The sequence below is a fragment of the Oryzias melastigma genome, linkage group LG24 (genome assembly GCF_002922805.2).
Source record: "Oryzias melastigma strain HK-1 linkage group LG24, ASM292280v2, whole genome shotgun sequence".
Lineage (NCBI taxonomy): Eukaryota > Metazoa > Chordata > Actinopteri > Beloniformes > Adrianichthyidae > Oryzias > Oryzias melastigma.
In genome coordinates, this window is record NC_050535.1 from 21,704,359 (window position 1) to 21,725,027 (window position 20,669).

At 41.0% G+C, this 20,669-nt stretch overlaps 3 protein-coding genes across 3 annotated transcripts in view; 2 read left to right on the top strand and 1 right to left on the bottom strand.

Annotated features, from left to right (window-relative positions):
• Positions 1-1,281: 1,281 nt before the first annotated feature.
• gja10b (gap junction protein alpha 10 b) lies at positions 1,282-4,354 on the top strand. The gene is made up of 2 exons (XM_024291479.2): positions 1,282-2,693; positions 4,316-4,354. Exons 1-2 carry the CDS (start codon positions 1,293-1,295, stop codon positions 4,352-4,354), a joined length of 1,440 nt encoding a protein of 479 aa, XP_024147247.1. The 5' UTR covers positions 1,282-1,292.
• Positions 4,355-7,728: 3,374 nt separating this feature from the next.
• On the top strand, positions 7,729-10,540 carry LOC118598141 (zinc finger BED domain-containing protein 1-like). The gene is made up of 6 exons (XM_036210463.1): positions 7,729-8,241; positions 8,325-8,442; positions 8,512-8,651; positions 8,738-9,208; positions 9,308-9,893; positions 9,964-10,540. Exons 1-6 carry the CDS (start codon positions 8,173-8,175, stop codon positions 10,287-10,289), a joined length of 1,710 nt encoding a protein of 569 aa, XP_036066356.1. The 5' UTR covers positions 7,729-8,172; the 3' UTR covers positions 10,290-10,540.
• A 4,483-nt stretch (positions 10,541-15,023) lies between these two features.
• bach2b (BTB and CNC homology 1, basic leucine zipper transcription factor 2b) overlaps positions 15,024-20,669 on the bottom strand; it is a gene marked incomplete at its 5' end in the record, with an annotated part of 81,042 nt that continues 75,396 nt past the window's right edge. Inside the window, 1 exon segment of the mRNA XM_024291099.2 lies at positions 15,024-19,694. Within this exon segment, the coding sequence (XP_024146867.1) occupies positions 19,209-19,694 (486 nt within the window). The 3' untranslated portion in view covers positions 15,024-19,208.

Below are 20,669 nucleotides of genomic sequence, written 5' to 3' on the forward strand. Positions count from 1 at the left end.
TTTTATTGCATATGTATTTTGAATTGTACATGGTGACAATCTCTTATATATCTAAGAGATAAGATTATCTCATTTCCTTGTGATTTGTAATATAGTTTTTCTGTAAAAGTCTTTTGGGTGAGGTCATATCGTTCCTGCAACTGGTAGAGAGATTTAAGAGGTTCTCCGTCAAGTAGTTGATTTAAAGTAATGAGACCCTTCTCTGCCCGTCTTGTGAAGCCTATGATGGTGGGAATGATGGAGGGAAATCAACATTTTCAGTTATAGGCATGATCTTTGATTTTATTTTTTTGTTTGTCTTATACTGATGAAGAGGAGCATTGGTAGTTTTATATTTTTGACTTCTCCTTGTTCTATTTTATTCCATTGAACTGCTTTATCTCTGGTTATTCAGATTACCATTGCCCCTGATTGAGTAGCCCAGTGGTACAGTTTCTAGTTTGCTAGTGCCAGGTCTCCTTTAGTTTTGGATGTATTTGATTTTGAGAATTTCAACAAAAATGTTTCTTTATTATTTCTTCATCCATCCATAGATGGATAGAGTGATTTTCTGAAGGCTGAAGGGGTCTTTTGGGTTCCCCCAGCTCAGAAGAACTGAACTCTAAAAAAGGTCCAGTCAAACATTTCTGGCCGAACAGCTGAATGTAGAGGAATTGGACCCTGCATTATGGTGAATCCATACTAATTAAACACTTCTGATCATGAAGGATGGGAGATGGTCGATCCTCGGCTCACAGCTGGAACTCTTTCAGCACCACAGTTCTTGTTCTTTTTCTTTTCTTTTGGGGATCCAGAAGGTGTTCCACGAGGAGAGTCTGTGGGTAAAAGCAAAAACAAAAAAGTTTCGAGAAGTTTTCAAACGAAAACAAAGCAGATGTGCCTGAAAGGGGTTCTGAAATCAAACTCCATCCTCCTGGTTTTATTTATCAGCCAAAGAAGCTGCAAACGCCGTGTATAGCCGTGCATTGACGTCTCAGTTGGTGCTATTTTCAGTTTAGTGTCCCAATAAAAGAGTGGCGGGGTGAAAATAGCCCGGGGGTAGTATATAGTCACATGGTGGATCGATGGGCTCCACAGAGTCCTAGTTTGTAGCAGCACTGAAATAGTGTCAGCCAAAGAGAGAAGAGATGATCTGTGGTCCTCGACGGTGCTGCTGCAGATGGACCTAAACTTCTACTGCTACTCAGATAAACCCTACGGGTCATGTAGACCCACCAAAATGTAAGTTCCAGCAGCTCATTTAATCATTTTTGAACAGGAATGTTCTCTGGATGAGGGGATAATGTGAGAAGATGGGGGACTGGAACCTTCTGGGAAGTATCTTGGAGGAGGTCCACATTCATTCCACCATAGTGGGGAAGATCTGGCTCACCATCCTCTTCATTTTCCGGATGCTGGTTCTGGGTGTCGCGGCCGAAGACGTCTGGGACGACGAGCAGAGCGAGTTCGTCTGCAACACAGAGCAGCCGGGCTGCAAGACCGTCTGCTACGACCAGGCATTCCCCATCTCCCTCATCCGGTACTGGGTCCTTCAGATAATCTTCGTGTCCTCCCCCTCGCTGGTCTACATGGGCCACGCTCTGTACCGCCTGAGGACCCTGGAGAAGGAGAGGCACAGGAAGAAAGCCTGCCTGAAAGCAGAGCTGGAGGGGACGGACCCGGAGGACCACAAGAGGATCGAGCGGGAACTCAGGAAGCTGGACGAGCAGAAGAAAGTCCGCAAGGCTCCTCTGAGGGGATCCTTGCTCCGCACTTACGTCTTCCATATCCTGACCAGATCCGTGGTGGAGGTTGGCTTCATCATCGGTCAGTGTGCTCTGTACGGCATCGGACTGTCCCCGATCTACAAGTGCGAACGGTTGCCCTGTCCGAACACCGTGGACTGTTTCGTGTCACGGCCGACGGAGAAGAACGTTTTCATGGTCTTCATGCTGGTCATAGCCGGAGTTTCTCTGTTCCTCAACATCCTGGAGATCTTCCATCTGGGGGTGAAGCGGATCAAGGACATCTTGTACGGATACAAATACGGAGATGAGGACAGCGTGTGCAGGTCCAAGAAGAACTCCATGGTGCAGCAGGTTTGCGTGCTGGGGAGTGCGTCCCCCCAGAGGCTGATGCAGCTCACTCAGATGAGCTGCTCCGTGCTGTCCGAGCCCCACAGTCACGGGGAGACCGTGCCCTATCATTTGGCCCAATCAGCTCCTGCTCAGAACCAAGATGATTCCATCACATCCCACCAGCAATCCTACATGCCGGTCCCATCCGACGCCCAGGCCCTGCAGCAGCTGGGGGCCACAGAGCGGCGCTACACACTGGACAACAGGAAACCCTCCTGCAGCAGCGAGGAGTCCCCCCACGGGCCCGGGAAGATGTCCCTGGGAGGACCTCGGCAGACGCTGATGGCCAGCCACATGGAGATCCCGGCGGCCCTGAAGAACTCGCAGAGGAAGCAGAGCAAAGTCAGCGTCTACAAGGAGCTCAGCGACATGAGCGACTCCCCCGAGAGCGACCACTACCCCACTGCCAGGAAGTGCAGCTTCATGTCCCGAGGACTGTCTGAGGCCAAGCTGGCCAGCCCGTCCGACAGCTGTGGCTCTGAGGCGGGGACGGACGCCGAGGGGCAGCACCTCAACCAGGGGGAGAGTCCCGCCATGACCCCGCCGCCCCCAGCCAGTGGAAGGAGGATGTCCATGGTGAGCAATGGTCTTAGTGAGGGGTTTGATGTTGTTAACCGTTTAACATCGGAGCTCTAGTGTTTCTGTTCTTTGATTTACTGTAACGTTTTAACTGTTAACATGATCATTTCAGTAGATTCCGAAGGATAAGCGGCTCATTTTGATTGAAACGTTACAATATGTTAAAGATTTTGTGTTTAAGCGTCGCCGGCGACACCTCAGGTGTTAAATAGTTAAAATTAACTAAAAATGTTAATTTATTCAGCAATGTATGTTTAGGTTGACCGAGTGTTAGCATTAGCCATTCTATGGGAAATTCCATTAAATGTTAGCATCAAGCTAGCAAACTTTAGCTTTAGGTGCTAAATCGATCGATATTTGCAAGAAACGATTTTTGATCTGTTAAGTTCAAATTGATAAATCGATTTTATCAACCCAGCCCTACTTGACTGATGTTGACACTAATCGTTCAGGGTCACAGTCAGAAACATGAACATGATCACAGTCATGGAACATCATTCTCTCCATGAATTGTATTTTTCTCTTTGGAATTTTTTCATTTTCAGCATCTTTTTATTCTCAGCATTAGATAAAGAACCTTTAGCTTGCTTTAATAACCAAGAAATGCAGAGTTCGATGTCTGGTTAGCCCAGAATATAAACCCCAGAGTATCCTCGTGTTCCTTTTTGTAATTTAAAGGGTTACCAAACCCTAAACCAACTTTTTTTTGTCTGTTGACCACTATAAATGAGGTTTTAAAAGTTATGTCTGTTAGTCATTGCTACTTTTTTGACAAATTCAAATAAACTTGTTCAATTTCTTAAAAATGTAGTCAAAAACCGCCTGTGTGCTGCTCCCTACAGGTTCAAACGAGGTATTGCAGTTGAATTATGTGTTATTCCCACGTCATTTCAGAAGTCTGACGTCATGATCTGCAGCTCCAGTAATGATAACAGTCCTGTCCTCCAACCCCCTGGATTTTCACATTTCAGCTGTGGGCGGAGTCAGCCTCCAACTTCCCTGTTTGGTTACCCTTTAAGCAAAAATACATTTAAACAGCTTTTTAGTCTTTAGATGTGTAACGGTTAAAGTAAAACACCATCTTTTATTTTTGAGGTTTAGAAATCTATACAAAAGTAAAAGTAAATGAATCAATATTTTTATAAGGCCACCATTTAACCTTAGCAGTGCTGTTTAATTGCCAGTAGTAAGGATAAATAATAGCAAAAATGACAATAATGATATATATTTTTTGGTGCTTGTACACCCAGCACAAAATAAAAGTTAAAAGAGTACCTGCTGCTTCTGCCTCTGCTGCCATGTTTAAATCCATGACAGCGGCCAAAGTACGTTTTTAGAGAACACCAAAGTCACATGATGTGGCTGAATATGACACTGGATTCGATCTGGATTTTTTTTATTAAAAAAAAAAAAAAGAAACTTTCTTTAGGGAAATTATATTGTTTTCTAATTTCTTCAACTTTGACCCAACTGGGATAGGCTCCAGCAACGCCACTACCCAGATTGATTAAGTGGGTTTGAAAAATGGGTGGGTGGATGGTAAGATGGGTGGGTGGGTTGATGATTCTCATTTGTTCCTGCTTGGGATTGTCTTACCTCTGGACTGTTTTGTCTTTCAGAGCATGATTCTGGAGCTGTCCTCCATCATGAAGAAGTGAAGTTAAACAGCAAAGCATGTGGAGCTCCACACTAGCCAGACTTCATCTTGTTCCTCATCATACGTTAGAGCTGTTACAATAACAACATTCACACTCACAGCTTGAACTTTCCCTAAATCGCCGTACCTGGATAGAGAACCACACTTCCTGTTTTTAGAAATAGCAGCAGCTGAAAGGTCAATAAAAACAAACCAAGAGGAATTTCATAAATGTACACGACTTCAGTCCATGTTGTTTATTTTACTTTTTGAAAATGTGAAATTAAAATATCACAAACTGTTGGAAATCTTTATTCTTTGGTTACAGATCAGATAACACCACAAAATCAAGAAAGTCAAAACACCAAAAGTTCCACACAAGTGAGGAAGAAAATTAAGAAAAGTACTTGATATTTTGAGTTTACTGAAGAAAATGTTTTTACATGGAAACAATATATCAATGTGGTACATTATTTTCAATGTCTCAATTATACATGTAACTTTCATCATCCTGGAGGTTGTGCAGAACCAAACCAACACTTCTAGATTTATTCAATCTCAGTCAATTACAAAAATATTCTCAAAGTTTTGACAAGATATGACACTAGCACATTTAGCTTGTCCTAAGCATATCAAATACTGAGTTTGGCTTTTACTTTGGAGGACTGACCTGCTGATCCGCTTTGCATAAAGTCCAGAAACAAACAAAAATCCTTAAAATACAAACTGTTTTATTTTGTTAACGCCTCATCTGAATTTTTAGGAAGATTCAGAACTTTGCAGTTTATTTCCACTAAATTGAATAAAAATTTACTTTTTAAACTGGATTGTGCCTCTTAGTGGTTACAATATGTTTTTGGTTTCATTTTAAAAATGTACTAGTCTTTAAGTATTTAGGATTCCAAAACATTCACATTTATGACTAAATGTAAACATACAATATATTTTTTGAACTAGGAGCACAAAGGTAAATAGGACAAACAAACAAACAACATCATATTATTGTCTTACTTTCTTCTCTCTTTTAAAAGACATAAGTCTCCTTAACTAGAAAAGTTGCATTACCGACGATGATGCTAGTGTAAATGCTTTTTGCTCATTGTGGCCACTGAAGATGCTAAAGGCCTTCATTTTAATTGCAGAATAAAGTCATGAACGTGTTGAACGTTTTGGTACAAAACTCGCATAATTTGCAGAAAGTGCACAATTTGAAGAATTTCATGCAAAAAATCTCAACATTGCTAAAATATTAGCTTGACTCCAAATTATTACAAAAAAGCCCAGTAGATGCCACCTTAGCCATGAAAGCTAACACGTTATGTTAGCTTAACTCAGAATTAACCCAAAAACTTAATTAGATGCCAAAATTTGCCCAAAACGTTAACATGTTGCTAAAATATGATCTAATTTCAAAATTAACATTAAAAACTCAGTGGCATTAATGTTCTTAACTTGCTGAACGCTTTGATACCAAACTTTCATAATTTGCAGAAACTGCACAAATATTTGAAGAATTATGTGAAAAAAATTGCAACATTTGCGTAAAATTTCAATAATTGCATAAAATTTCAAAAATGATGTTAGTCAAAATAAAAGCATGAATGTCGTAAACATGCTGAATGTTTTTCTTTGCATCAATTGAAAAATGTCCTATTCATTTTTAATGGGGCTGAAGAAATCCACAAATTGCATAAAATCTTAAAAAACATAAAATACTAAAAGTACAAGCAGGAATGTCCTCCAGGAGCTGAACCTTTTGACACCAAGATTACAGAAATTGCTGAAAGTGTGATTGAGTTTTTACAAATCAATTATTGATTTATTCAAGAATAATTAAGGAACAGCATCACAATTACATTCACACAATTATTATTACTTTAGGTATCTAGTATGTTTGACCAGGAACAAACATGTCGAGTATGTGTTTGACCAAACTTTTATCACACAGAAATATTTTTACTGATGCAGGATGATTTTTACCAAATGAAAACTTTTTCTGCAAAATAACTTCAGATTCTTCAAAAGTTTCACTTGAAGTTGAAACTCTCCAACCTTTGAATACTTTCTCTGATCATGGCAGTGTTCCTGCAAATTTTCATTTTTCAACAGATTTTGCTCAAACGTCTGTGACATTTTTTTGTATACTTTCACTGTGATGCTAAAGCTTCTATAACCTTCCATCTGTTTTTATATATTAAACCTGGTTTGTCAGTCATTGAACTTGAAACCCTTTTTGACTTCAGCCAGCAAGGCCAAGTAGGCCCCATATGGTTCAAAAATTTTAATCACAATTGGGTTTGTCTACAGTTTCTCTGGTGGCCCCACCTGTGTTTGCCAAACATTGGCCTAAGTGGGGATTCAGTGGGTTAGCTCGCAATGCTATCCAGCCGCCTGGTGGACAGCGTAGCTCGCTAGCTCCGTAAAGCGGAGCTTAGCTCAATACAGAGGAGCTACAGCAGACCTCGCTAGCAAGTTTATAAATCGGAGCTTGCTCGCTTGATTAAGAAGGGCTTGTTGGCTCCCTCTAGAGGAACTCGCCAGCATGCTACAGTTGAGCTTGCTAACTTGATGCAGAGGAGCTCGCTAGTATGCTACAGTGGAGCTTGCTAGCTTACCACAGCAAAGCTCACTAGCATGCTATGCTGTCCACCAGGCAGCTGCCTAGCGTAGCAAGCTAATCCACTGAATCCCCACTTAGGCCAATGTTTGGCAAACAGAGGTGGGGCCACCCCAGACTGTGTACAAACCCATTTGGGGCCACGATTTCAGCCACTTTTTAACCATATGGGGCCCTCTCGACCTTGTTGGTTGGGACCGTGATTTGGTCAACATCTTCAGTTTTCTTTAGGTTCATTGAGGATTTATTTTTTGTTCTCACCTTTACAAACTGTTTTTCAGTTACTTTTGAATCATACGATATTTTTGTCTTTAAAAACTCTGTGTTCTTTTTTGTAATTCATGACCAAAATAAAATGTTTTTTAACTGTTCACTCTCTTCATTTGTTCAAAAGGTTTTACATAATAAAACAACCAAAAGCTGCTTTGTATGGAAAGCTACCAGTTGTTTTGAGTAATGCCTTTTGACTTGACTCGATGTATCTCACGTTTTCTTTACCTTAGCCTATATCACGAGTCTGCAACCTTTAACACTGAAAGAGCTATTTGTGTCATGATCACGTGACGAGACAGACCCAGACGCTGGAACCCGGAAGGATGACGGGAGGCAGGAGTGATATAGAAATGTTTTATTGTCCGTGGGGAAGTGGAGTAGCGGCCGGAACTAGGGGTGGATCTGCAGGCTTGAGATGGAGAGCGAAGACCGGTGGAGAGCTGGAGCGGCAAGGTGAGTTCAGTAGATGGTGCGTGGCGTGGAGTAGCTTTGGCGTGGCAGAGTAGTAAAGGCTTGGCTGGACCCAGGACGGCACGTGGATGATGAGGACCTGAAGACAGAGGTGTACTATGGTCAGGCGTAGAAAGACTCAAGTAGTGATGTTACCAGAAGTGCCGAGTCGTCAAAGCGCGTATCGAGTAATGTAGGCGGGGTTACCATGAAGCATGGGCCGATGTTTGCTTCATCTGGGGGAGGAGCCACAATGATGACGTCTGAAGCTTCACTGCCGGGTTCTATCACATGATTGGTTAAGGAAGTGGTTCAAATCTGTAACGGCTTTATAAACCCGCCGGGTCCCGATCAAAATGTGGGTTTTTGGAGGAGAGTTGCGATTAGTTGAGGATTTGGATAGAGGTAGGATAGCGTTGATTCAATATATTTTGCAGATAGAGTAGGTGTTCAGGGAAAGATAGATTTATTTAGGAAAGTGAGGATATTTATTGGATAGGATGGAGCCAGCAAGGAAGAGGAGGATCTCCCCTGTATGGGAACACTTTGATCTGATATCTCCTAAAAAGGTAAGCTTTATCAAACATTATGTCAAAATCATTAGGTTTACTTATCAACAACTATTTGTCATAGTTCCATGTTTTTTTCAAAGGTGAGATGTTTAGTGTGTGCCAAGGAATTGGGATACAATAACAACACCTCATCCATGTTAAGGCATTACCGTGCCTTTCATGAGAATGAGGACGAAGTAGGAGCTTCATCTTCCCATGGTAAGCCATGACATTATATTGTTTATTGTGCATAGATACAAACTGTATTTAATTCCCCTTTTTATTCAGCCACCAGAAAACAGGAACTTGATGAAGCCCTTGTTTCTATGATTGTGAAGGACACACAACCCTTCACTATTGTGGAAGATATTGGATTCAGGGGGTTTGTGTCCAAACTGGATCCCAATTATGTTCTCCCTACAAGGCAGGTATGTATGAGATGCATGAAACAAGTGAGACCTCAGTGATGTTTCACAAGTCAACCTAATTCAGTGTAAAATATTTCATCCTTTAGGCTTTGAAGGCCATGGTGGAGGTCAAATATGAGGCAGAAAAGGAGAAGACAAAGGCTAAAATTCAAAAGGCAGCTGCTGTTAGCCTTACTTCAGATATGTGGACATCCATGAATTTGGATGCCTACCTGGCTATAACTTGCCATTTTGTTGGTGAGAAGTCTAAGCTCTGCTCAGTGTTGTTGGGAGTGCAAGAATTCCCCCAGTCACACACCGCTGAAAATATTGCTCACGAGAAAGCCTCATTGATGGCGGAATGGGGAATCACCAATAAAGTGACATGTTTTGTCACAGATGGTGCTCCCAACATGGTTGCGTGTGTGAGAGAGCTAAAGCTTCGGCATCACATTTGCATTGCCCATACTCTTAATCTGGTGGTTAAGAAAACACTGGAGCAGAACCCAATCCTCTCTGGCATCCGGGCCAAAGCAAGGAAGCTGGTTGGCTTCTTTAGAAGCAGCACTACTGCCAAGGTAAGGTAATTTTCTGTCTCTCAATATAGAATAATTCTTTTTGTATGTCTGTGATCCTGCTGCAGTGATTTAATGACAAACTCATTTGTATCTTTAAAGGAGAAGTTTACACAAGTGCAGCTTCATATGGGCATGCCTGTAAGAAAACTCTTGCAGGAAGTGGAGACCAGATGGAACAGCACATATCTGATGCTCCAACGTCTGGTTGATCTCAGAGAGCCTGTTGGAGCAGCTTTAGCAGGACTACAACATGACATTCCCATGATCACCTCAGAAGAATTTAAAATTGTCGAAGGTTGTATGTCTTTGCTGTCCCCCTTTTATGAGGCCACTGTAGAGCTGTCGGCAGAGGAAAACGTATCTGCTTCTAAAGTCATACCTCTTCTGAAAATGCTGGAACAAAATCTCCAGGAGGAAATGACAAAACCAGGTCCTCCTGCAGCATTGGAAATGGGAGAAGTGCTCATCAGGCAGTTACGGGAGAAGCTGTACACATTACAGTCAATGAGTATAATGTCACTTGCCACACTCCTGGATCCCCGGTTCAAAATTATTGGATTCTTCAGTCAAACAAAAGCCACTGAAGCTGTGAAGCGACTGACTGCAGAATGCTCAACAATTATAAGGTCACAGCAAACCCGAGAGGACATCCCCCAGGCATCTACCTCTAATGAAGTCACTGGAGGTAAATTATTACTTTACATTTCTTTGCATTGATATGAGATCATCTAACATGATCTGTAAATTATTCTTAGGTAGCAAACTTTGGCATCGTTTAGACGTCAGCGTCATGGAGACAAGAACGTCACAAAATGCAACTGTGGATGCTACTGTGGAGGTGCAGCGATATTTGTCCGAACCAAACATTGGAAGACTTGAAAACCCTCTGGAGTACTGGGAGAGACAACAACTCATCTACCCAACCCTGTACAAACTTGCAATTGCCTTTCTGTCCACACCCGCATCTTCTGTTCCCTGTGAAAGAGTCTTTTCTAAAGCAAGAGAAGTTGTGTCTAAAAGAAGGAATCGCTTGAAACCAAAAACTGTCGAGAAACTCTTGTTTCTAAATAAAATTGAATAACCCTCCCCATCTTGAACATCATATTTCCAGTTACATAAGCACTGTATGGCCTTTTACAAGTTCCACAAGCACTCAAATATGTTGACAAAACAGATTAAGAATATAGTATACCTTATTTGTGATTATTTTGTAAAGACATTTTTCAGTCATACATGTTTTGCTATTCATAATAATTCCCATAGTGTTAATTGTATTGTAACAAGTGATTCTGGTGAAGAAGCCTGTAATTCCAAACTTGGCCAGTAGATGGTATCGTAGACACATGAAGCTTCAAGAAATGAACCCTTTCTCGAACCAATGGCTGAAGTGGTTCAGTGTCCCACAATGCTTCATCTCACCATCACTAGACTCAAGGAAAGCGTAAGCTTACAAAACATGAGAGGCCAGGGTACTGCACCGGGTAAGGTAACGAACTGGCGAAGAACGCTGGGGAAGGCTCCTCTTAAGTAGGCTGGTGTGGAGATGATGAGTGCCGACAGCTGGGTCCAATTAGGAGGCGGAGTAGGAGCACAGGTGCACCATGACAATTTGCTCTATTTTCTTACAGACCAGAACCCAACCAGAGCCACAAGTCTCGCTTTATTATTTAAAAATGCACAATATTTAAGATTTTTTTTTGCAATTAAACATTTATTTATAAATTTAGTTTTTAAATATTATAGTAACTGAATTACAACAGTGTATATATGTTTTTATAATTATATATACATAACAGTTGTAACTTCTTTTACACTCGTTCCTTTCAAAATAAAACCCACTCTGTCAAAAGGTTCTCCTGCGGCAGCAGCTTTACTTCTATTAAAAATGCAAGACAGTCAAGCATGATATGTTTCATCATTAGGATTTTGGCGTGATTTTCTTCCTTTTATTCTAAAAAAAACCCCAACATTTTGGTATAATTTATTCATTAAAAAACAAAAAAACCCTCAAAACATTAGAATAATCTGAGTTTTTTTTTTTTTTATTAAAAACACTAAATCCTTTTCAATCATTTTAAGCCACATTTGTTCAAAACTTTAAAAACTTAAGTGTAATTTACCAAAATAAATTACCTTTTAAAGACTTTTATTTGACCAACTATGAATTTAAAATACAAATTTAAAGAACATTTCTACTGAATTTCTGTCATTAAATGAAATCCTTTTTTGCTTAGATGCTTGAAATGTAAAAATCTAAGCAGAAATGACAAAACTTTACTAAATACTGTAAATATATTATGTATTCAATCCTTTGCATTTTTTATTAGAGCTAAAGAGGCACAATGAGGGATAAAAGAGCCACGTGTGACTCTGGAGCCACAGGTTGCAGACCCCTGATTCAGAACAACGTGTTGTTTTATGATTTTAGGCAAAGTTTGGAGTTTAGCTAATATTTTAGAAATATACTAGCTGTTTGTCAAAATCCGACTTTTTTGAAGCTCTTTAGGTAAAATTTTGAGTTTAGCTAATATTTTAACATTATGCTAGCTGTTTGCCAAATTAAAATTTTTTCGCCAGTGTTTTAGCTTTATGCAAGCTGTTTTATCTATACTGTCTTGTGTTTTAAGAGTTAACCTTAAACTATATAACTACATAAAACACCCCCAAAAATACTTTTTATTTATGGGTTTGTTTGTGATACAGGAACAAAACTTTTTTTTTTTTTTAGAAAATGATGACAAAGAACATTTGATATGCACATTTCTTTATTTCATAAAGAGAAATGGTGTCTAGACAAAAAAAGTCATTTCTTGAACACTAGCAATTGAAATGAATAAAAATGGGGGTTTTCACAATACCGTATTTACAATGGTTATTAAGTCATTTCATAATTAGGGTCATGTAGCATTTAAAAATTAGGTAGGAACTCTTAGTCAATAATAAGCAAATAACCGCTATCTCAAATGGACAATATTAACACAAAACTAGAAAAATGAGAAAAAAACAACAACTTGAACTACAAGCTTAGGAGCTATTACATTAAAAATGATGCACCAAAACCTACCAATACAATAATCCATAGAATCTGTGTAAAAAGCATGTAGAAAAAACACCTGATGCAGTTTGCTGATACAGTCATTGACCAGTTATGAGAGGTATGAAGGATTTCACAGGTAGATAAGTGTGAGAAAGTCCGCACGGTTACTCTGGGATGGGGGCTCACGCCCCTGCATACACTCACGTCACTCCAATGTGAACTATGGCCTCTGCAAGTTCTAAGGCAAATGTCGGAGATGCACTTGAATCCACATAAGGGTGACCCGCCGCCCCCACGGCCGGATGGCGGTCGGGGCGGCTGAACTTGTTCCTTTCTGAATCGAAGCCATGGCAGAGAGTTGATCAAACATGACATGACGCCAACTTGTAAACATGTTTCACCTTCTTCTCAACGACCTTCAACCGGAGAAACAGACATTTTCCAAACTTTCCTTTTTTCATGAGCTTGAGTGATCTGTGAAAAGGCATGTTTTTGTTCATATTCTCGTAGAACAACCTTTGGAGTTGCAAAAGCCAGTGTTTGTTTTATAGAAGCAGCCAAAAAAAGGACAAACGTTCAAAGTAAACCAGAAAAACACCAAAAGTAAGAGCGCTACGGAGCCACACCCACATCAGAAATGTTCACATAAACGGTAAAAAGCCTTTCCAAAGCAACTCAGGAAATTCAAAGCATCACATTTTTAAATATCAGAATATAAAAGTAAGTGTGAATGATGGCTGTCGTGAAATCATTTACCAACTTATCAACAATTCTGCATCTGCTTTTCTTCTGCATAGCTTTTCAGCTCCTTCAAATTTGTATTTTTTTTTTGTTGTTTTTTTGAGTTTTTACTTGTCCCAATACCAAAAAGGTTTAACAATATTGTGTTATTTGGTGAAAATCATGGATGCATATCCAGCTCACATTTATTGGTCAGACACAAACACAAGTTATTTTTTTTGCTCAAAAAGGGAAAACATTTTTTGTGCCCTCATAGCCAATGAAATGTAAAATATTCATCAGGAACTTTCTGAAGGATAATGCGAGCTCAAGAACGCTTCAGAGACACGGGAAGCGTTCGGAGACGCGTGGCTCCCTGAGATTTGAAGAGATGCTTCATCTGAACAACCACAGCTTTGGTTTTCTGGTTTCTGCCTGAACGTCAAGCAGGCAAATGAAATGCTTTAAAAGGAAGAATGCTGAAGCGCAGGAGATGTGAAAAAACACCTTTTTAGTAAACAACTGAAGTAAACAGCTTCCTTTTTCAACAGAAACCTCAAATTCAGACCAAAAAAAGTTAGTTTTATGTCAAAAAGGTTCAATACCCAATTCTACTACAAAAATGATGCTTATGTCAACTATACTGGAGGATTGCTTTCAATATTTTGAAATCAAGAAGACTGGGGAGCGCCGTACCTTTGGGAATGTGTGGTTCCCCTTAGCTTTAATGAAGTCCTAATGACTTTCCGTTTGGGGATTTTCCTCTGAGGCGCCGACACTAAAACCGAAGAGTTTGTGCTTTCCAGTGAAACTCCAGGCTTCCTCAGTGTAACAACCACCAAATGAGAAATATCAAGAGTTGCATAACGTGTGCAGAAGAGCCTCTCTCTATCAGAGCTGGCACCCAAAGGAGCGACGGGAAACGCAGAACAATCAAATCAGACAGAAAAGGGCAGAAGAAACACAAGAAGAGCACATCCATCCGCTCTCCTCCACATGTATGTGCCGTGTGCGTGTCCTATGTGTTCATGTGTGACTGTGTGTTTCTACAGCATAGGGAGCAGTCCTAACTATGTAAAAACAGGATAGTAATATCACTGAATAAAAGGTTTCTCTGTCAAACAGAAAACTATCTCACATATGAGATTTTCATTCAAACTACATTTAAAAATTTAAATCAAGACAAAAAAATCTCAGTAAAAAGCCGTGATAGATCATCATCGGCTAAAACAAATGTTTGGATTTTATTTAATAGAATTCCTTTAGTAAAACTCATGACTTGAATGCATAACGTATGTTTTACTGTATTGTAAATCTTTTTTTTTTTTTTTTTTTTTGCAACTTTTTAAAGTGCCTTTATCCCATTTACCCCAGCCAGCAAGACCAGGTGACCCCATCCATCCATCCATCCATCTTCTTGTCCGCTTCTTCCCTTTCGGGGTCGCGGGGGTGCCGGAGCCTATCCCGGCTGCTGATGGGCGAAGGCGGGGTTCACCCTGGACAGGTCGCCAGTCTGTCGCAGAAAACCCACACATGCACAGGGACAACCAGCCGGGATACGAACCAGGGCCTCCTCACCGTGAGGAGAGAGCGCTAACCACTACACCACTGTGCAGCCCGCCCCAGGTGACCCCAAACGGTTTAAAAGTGGCGGAAAATGTGGCCACCAAATGGGTTAGTCCGCGGTTTCTCTGGTGGATCCACCTGTTTGCCCACATTTGCTTAAGTGTACACTCAGTGGGTTGGCTCACTACGCTACGCCGGGTGGAAGGAGGAGCTTGCTAGCTTGCTAAAGCGGAGCTCGCTAGCTAAAATACAGCGGAGCTCGCTACACTGTTAAAAGTGATACATTGAATCATCTAACAAAAGTCTAGCAGTTTATTACGGTTAAATTTGTAGCTTTCAACAAATTTAAATTTTGAGTTGAAGATTTACTTAACTTCAAATGTAATTTGATAAAAACTAATATTTTTAAATGTAACAAATTACAGAGTTATTGTTAACTGATCCAATTTTTCACTTTTTACTGTGTATCTAGCAGCTTTTTTTTTTTTTAGCTTCTTTGTCTCTTTTTGAAATCTTGTATGGATCTCCTTTTTTACAGATTTTAAAATCTAAAGATTTCTCCTTGAAAATTACTAAAATTACTTAAGATTAGCGTTCTTTTTCTATTTTTAGGCTTTTTGAAGTGTACTGAAAAGAAGCGAAAGTTTGGATCAATTAATTTGTTACGTTTAAAAATATGAATTTTTATCAAATTAAAGTTTTAGGTTTAGTAAGCAATCAAACCAAAATTGTAACTTGGTCAAAACTAATAATTTTAAATGTAACAAATTGCTAAGCTTTTGTTAATTGATCCAATGTTTCATTTTTTACAGTGCAGAGCTCGCTAGGTCGATACAGCGGAGCTCGTTAGCTCGCTGTAGAGGAGCTTGCTAACATGCTACAGTGCTGCTCGCTAGCTGGCTAAAGAGGAGATTACTAGCAAGCTAACCCACTGAATCCCCGCTTAAGTCAGTGTGGAAAAACCCACATTTTCTGCCACTTTAAACCACTTTTAAACTCACTTGACCTTGCTGGCTGGGACGTTAAATCTTTGCCAATTAACTGTTTTTGTTAGCAAGTTGAATTTAGTTGATGATTCTAAACAGATTTTCCAGTAGAGCTCTTCTCAACACATTTGTATGTTTGTTTTACATTTGATTTGTGTTTTTCTGCAGAGTTCAGAGGTTCAGTAAAATTCAGAGGAAAAGAGGAACTTCAAACATGAAGCACCTCTGCGATTGAGACGCTCCTGCTTCAAAGGCTTTGTGTAAACTTTAAAGCCCGGCTACAACAAGGATTGAATTAATTAGATTTCTTTATACGTACAAATTTTCAAAAAAATAAAAAAAGTCTTTTCAAGGCTCCAGAGAGAACTCACAAAAACAGAAGCTAGACAAACTAACTATAGCTAAAGGCGGCATGCATGCACAGCACTAAGGTTCCAACACAATTAGGGAAAACAAGTTACTATCTTATAAGATTGTTACTCAGTCATTTGGACACCAACACTGCTTACACATCAAATTCATTAGAAATGAGCTTATTTGATTTCTAAAGAAATACAAATAGAAGGCGTGGACACTCGTAAACTAAAACGTTTGCTCTTTTTTTTCGTGGTTCGCCTTTCAGTTTTTCATAGACATATTTTTTCATTCATGTTTCCAGTTTAAGTGCTCCCGTCTCAGACTTTTAGGGGTTTGAAGAAAAAGCAAATTGAAGTGCTAAAAGACTCTGAGCGATTGGGGCTGAAAAACAAAGTGCCTACATTTGTCTTTCCTCTTTTTTAGTTTTTAGTTTTCTACAAACAGCACCTGTTTGAGAAAAAAAGATGCTTTTTGATTGGCTGAAACATCTCGATTAGCATTTAAGTGCTAAAATAACTGAGAAAAGAAAGTTTAAAAAGGAGTTGACCTGAACCTTCAGAGAACATGCAAGGGGCTCAGAGCTGTGTACATGTGTGTGGTGTGTGTGTACGTGTGTGTGGTGTGTGTGTGCATGTGTGGAGCTGATTTCCTGAGTAAAAGAACAGGAGCTGCTGCAGCAGCAGGTGTTCGATAGGCAGGACAGGAACCAGCAAAGCAAAGATCTTCCTTTAGCAGAAAGGTGCTTGACATAACCCCAGTGAAAGAAACACGGAAGCCTCTACCTGTACAAAATCACTGTTACAGTCATCATGCTCCATATATACACATCTGCCTTACAAGCACTTGAAAATCACCTTTACAACATCCAGATACAATGGTATTGCTGATGAGTGGGAAATCAAAAGAGCCATCGAAACGCCTGCAGAAGCTTCTGTTTCTCCGTTCAGCGCGGGGCTGTGGAAGGCATTGGAGGAATGTTTTCGGTTACAGCCTGTACAAACTTCTCACTTCAAGACATTTTTGCATATGAACATTTTACAGTCTCATCGCGTCGCGACTTGATCGCACACACAGGCTGTCTTCTTTTTTTTTTCTTTCTCTTTAATGAATTACATTGAACATTCAGAAGTTTTTTTTCCTGAGTTTGAATCGCTGTGACGAAAAAAAAGGGCCACTGAGATAAAAATCCTCGAAGAAACGGAGACGGAGATGTGGAGAGAACGGGACAGAAGAGGTAGAAGAGACCGATACGCTTTTTCACACGTGAACATCGAAGACGGTTTGACGAACCTGAAGTGAACTGGAGGTTTTCTGCTCAGACATGCACTCCAACCCTGGAAGGTCATCTGTTCTCTAACAGGCTGGGAAAAAAATAATACTCTCAACCTTAATATTATATATGTATTAAATATCACAAAGGTGCTAGAATTCTCACACCTTTGAAATTCTAAAAATAACTGTTTTCCCTATTATTTGGATGTAGAATGTTGTCCAACATTAATTGACCAATTATCTAATAATTGGCATTTTGAAAGAAAACTATAGTTTTGGATAAAAACCTCGTGGACTTTGAAAAATAAAAAAAACACACTGCACAAGAATATAAAGATAAAACCCTATTTTTTTATTTTTATTATGACCTTTGATTTAATTATTGACACTCTGTTCAAATTCAAACAGATACTTGAACTTGTGATTCAACAAATGTAAACAAAAAAATGTCTATAGTTGAATTTTAAAAACAATGTCCGAATTTCCTCCCTATTCCCTAACTACTATAAAAAGACCATCTAGTGTCCTGAATGTTAAAAGTCATTTGGACACTTTTTCTTTTATTGACGATACTAACAAAGTAAAAAACTGACAACTATCAGCATTTTAAGAAGACTATTCACTGTGTTTTGATGATGAAAACATTGCTGCTAAAAAACATTTTTTTTCACAAAAATTGTTCAAACGCAATGCATTGTGGTCTAAATTTGCCAATCTTGTTAGCATCAATGAACACTGATTTTTCATACAGATTTCTGGGTAATTTGTAGGGCAGCAGAGATTCCGACGGCTCTAAAAACTAACTATACAGTGCAGTCGGTAGTGATTAGTGAAGGAATTTGGACACAACCTTAGTGTTGATAAGAGCTTCAGGACCAGAGATTTAACTTTATTCTTGAAATATTTGGTTTTTGCATCACAAAGGGAGAGATTGTTTTAAAAAATGTACTTTATGAATGCAAAGAATTTTAATTTATTAAACAAGTGGCCAAGAGGGCCCATATGGTTCAAAAGTGCCAGAAAATGTGGGCCCCAAATGGGTTTGCTATCTAGTCGCCCAGTGGGCAGCGTAGCGTGCTAGCGAGCTGTAGCGAGCTTTGCTGTGACGAGCTAGCATGCTCCTCTTTAGTGAGATAACGAGCTCCGTTGTATCGAGCTAGCAATCTCCGCAGTAGCATGCTAGCGTGCTCCACTGTAGCAAGCTCCACTGTATTGAGCTAGCAAGTCTCTCTGTCGTGAGCTAGCGACCTCCTTTGTATCGAGCTAGCGAGCTCCGCTGTAGCATGCTAGTGAACTCTGTAGCAAGCTAGGGAGCCCCGTTATCCACCGGGTGGCTGGCTAGCGTAACGTGCCTACCCACTGAGTGCCCACTTAAGCCAATGTGGACAAACCCATGTGGATGCACATTTTCTGCCCATTTTTAAACCATATGGCCACTTGGCCTTGATGGCTGGGTTAGCTGCAGATTTAGCAAACTTTAGCAAGCTGTAAGCTAACGTAATTCATTAAAGTTAATGTTAAAAAGTTTGTTAGCATAGCAATCCAGGAAACTTAAAGTGTGGCTGGGTTTGTTTATCGTCTTCCTGGACTAAATGTGGATCTTGATGACCACATTTCCTGTTTTTTAGACCTTGAGGTTGTTGGAGTGCATGTGTGAAGGCAGATGGAAGAAAGAGCAGATTAGCCGTCGGAGAGACGCAAAGAGCCCCGTTCGGATTCGTGACGTGTGACACGTGGAGAAAAGCGTTTCCGCTGTAGAGGTCGCTGCCTGGGTGAGTATAGCACCATCGTAAGGGTTTGGTGAGAGGTTCCACTCTGTGGTGGTGACAGGAGAATGCCTGCAGAACAGTATTGCTGCTGTTAAGACAACTTTAGTGTCAACAGTTCATACATACGAAAGGAAAAAAACAGACGCACAAAAAAACATAAATACAAACAAAGCTTGTTTTTCAGTGAACACTGGCAGAGGCTGACCGTCTCACAACCCAGAGAAAGGGTTTGTCAGAAAAGTAAAATTAAATAATACAAAAACATCCAAAACAGTGAAACAAAAGAGCCACCACTACTGAGCGCAGTCCTTCCTCGGCTGCTCGTCAGTTGTACATTTTTCAGTCATCTCCTGGCAAAAATCCACCGTTACCGTTTGGTTGGAGTTCTCCTGCAGCGGCCCGGACTGTACGTCCGTGGTTTTGTCCGCCCTGTTCCTGACAGCAGAGTCGGGCTCGCTCTCCGAGGGGCCCGGCGACCCGTGGAAGCTGGGTTCCGGCGTGGCCGAGCCGGAGTGTGTGGTGAGGTCGATGCTGGTGGTGGCAGCCGTGGTGCCGGTGGCGGTGCAGAGGGGAGGGGTGGCTTCGTGGGGGTTGTTGCTGGCGTTGGAGTTGGCGGGCCGCAGGACGGGGCAGTAGTGGTGGAGCGACTGGATCTGCTCCTGGCTCAGCTGGACATCGCGGCACACCTCCTGCGACAGGCAGGTGAAGTTCTCCCACAGCTCGCCCATGCAGGCCTTCAGCTGGTTCCTCTCTGTCAGCAGCTTCTCCTTCTCGCACACCTGAACACAGAGCACGCTCGGGTCAGAACTGTGGCAGAATCAACAACGGCGTTCTGTTCTCCTGAAAGCATCTGGACCCACAAAGAACAAGCCAGCAGCAGAACACGAATGCCTGAAGGTACCGACAGGATTCATGCGGTGGAGGGGGCCAGTCTCAATGTTAAGTCAACGGAACAGACGCGGCATGAGGCGATCTGAAGTACTGCAGAGTGATTTGAGCAACGAGCACGGCGTGAATTGGGCGATGCAGCCAAATTTTAAATATCTGAAGTCTGACAGGTCGCCGCGTTGGATCTACCAATCAGGAACTCCACATTGGACACGTGACGTTTTCAGTGACTCGATCAGCGGGTAGAATATTAATCCAAAGCGAATATTTTTGTGTTGAACTTCCATCTATTTCATTAAACCGGTGGAGCTGCAGATTCTCAGAGCTCATCCAGATACTTTGGGGTGAAGGCAGGATAAACTCTGGATAGATCGCAGCTTTTGCTCCTGCGGTGGAGCTCACTCTCTCGATATGCTGGCAGACAGAGAGAGAGACACTGTGAGGTGCCTCATGAAGACAACAAAAAAAAGGAAAAAGGTCTCCTAATTTTATTTTTTCCCCCTCAGGTTAATGCGAGACAGAGAGCCTTCAAGCTCAGCCACAGAGACACAGAAACACAGTGGAAGCGGCTGTCATACAGACACAGCCCCCTGTACCGAGAAATCTTTTAATAATAGTCATCCCAGCTAGCAAAGCCAAGTGGGCCCCATATGGTTTAAAAGTGGGCAGAAAATATGGGCCCAAATGGGTTTGTTCAGTGTCTGTGGTGGTCCCATCTGTGTTTGCTACATTGACTTAAGTGGGGACTCAGTGGGTTAGCTCACTATAGTAGCCAGCTGCCTAGTGGACAGCGTGCTAGTCAGCTCCACTGTAGCATGCTGGCGAGCTCTGATGTAGCATTCTAGCTAGGTCCTCTACACCGAGCT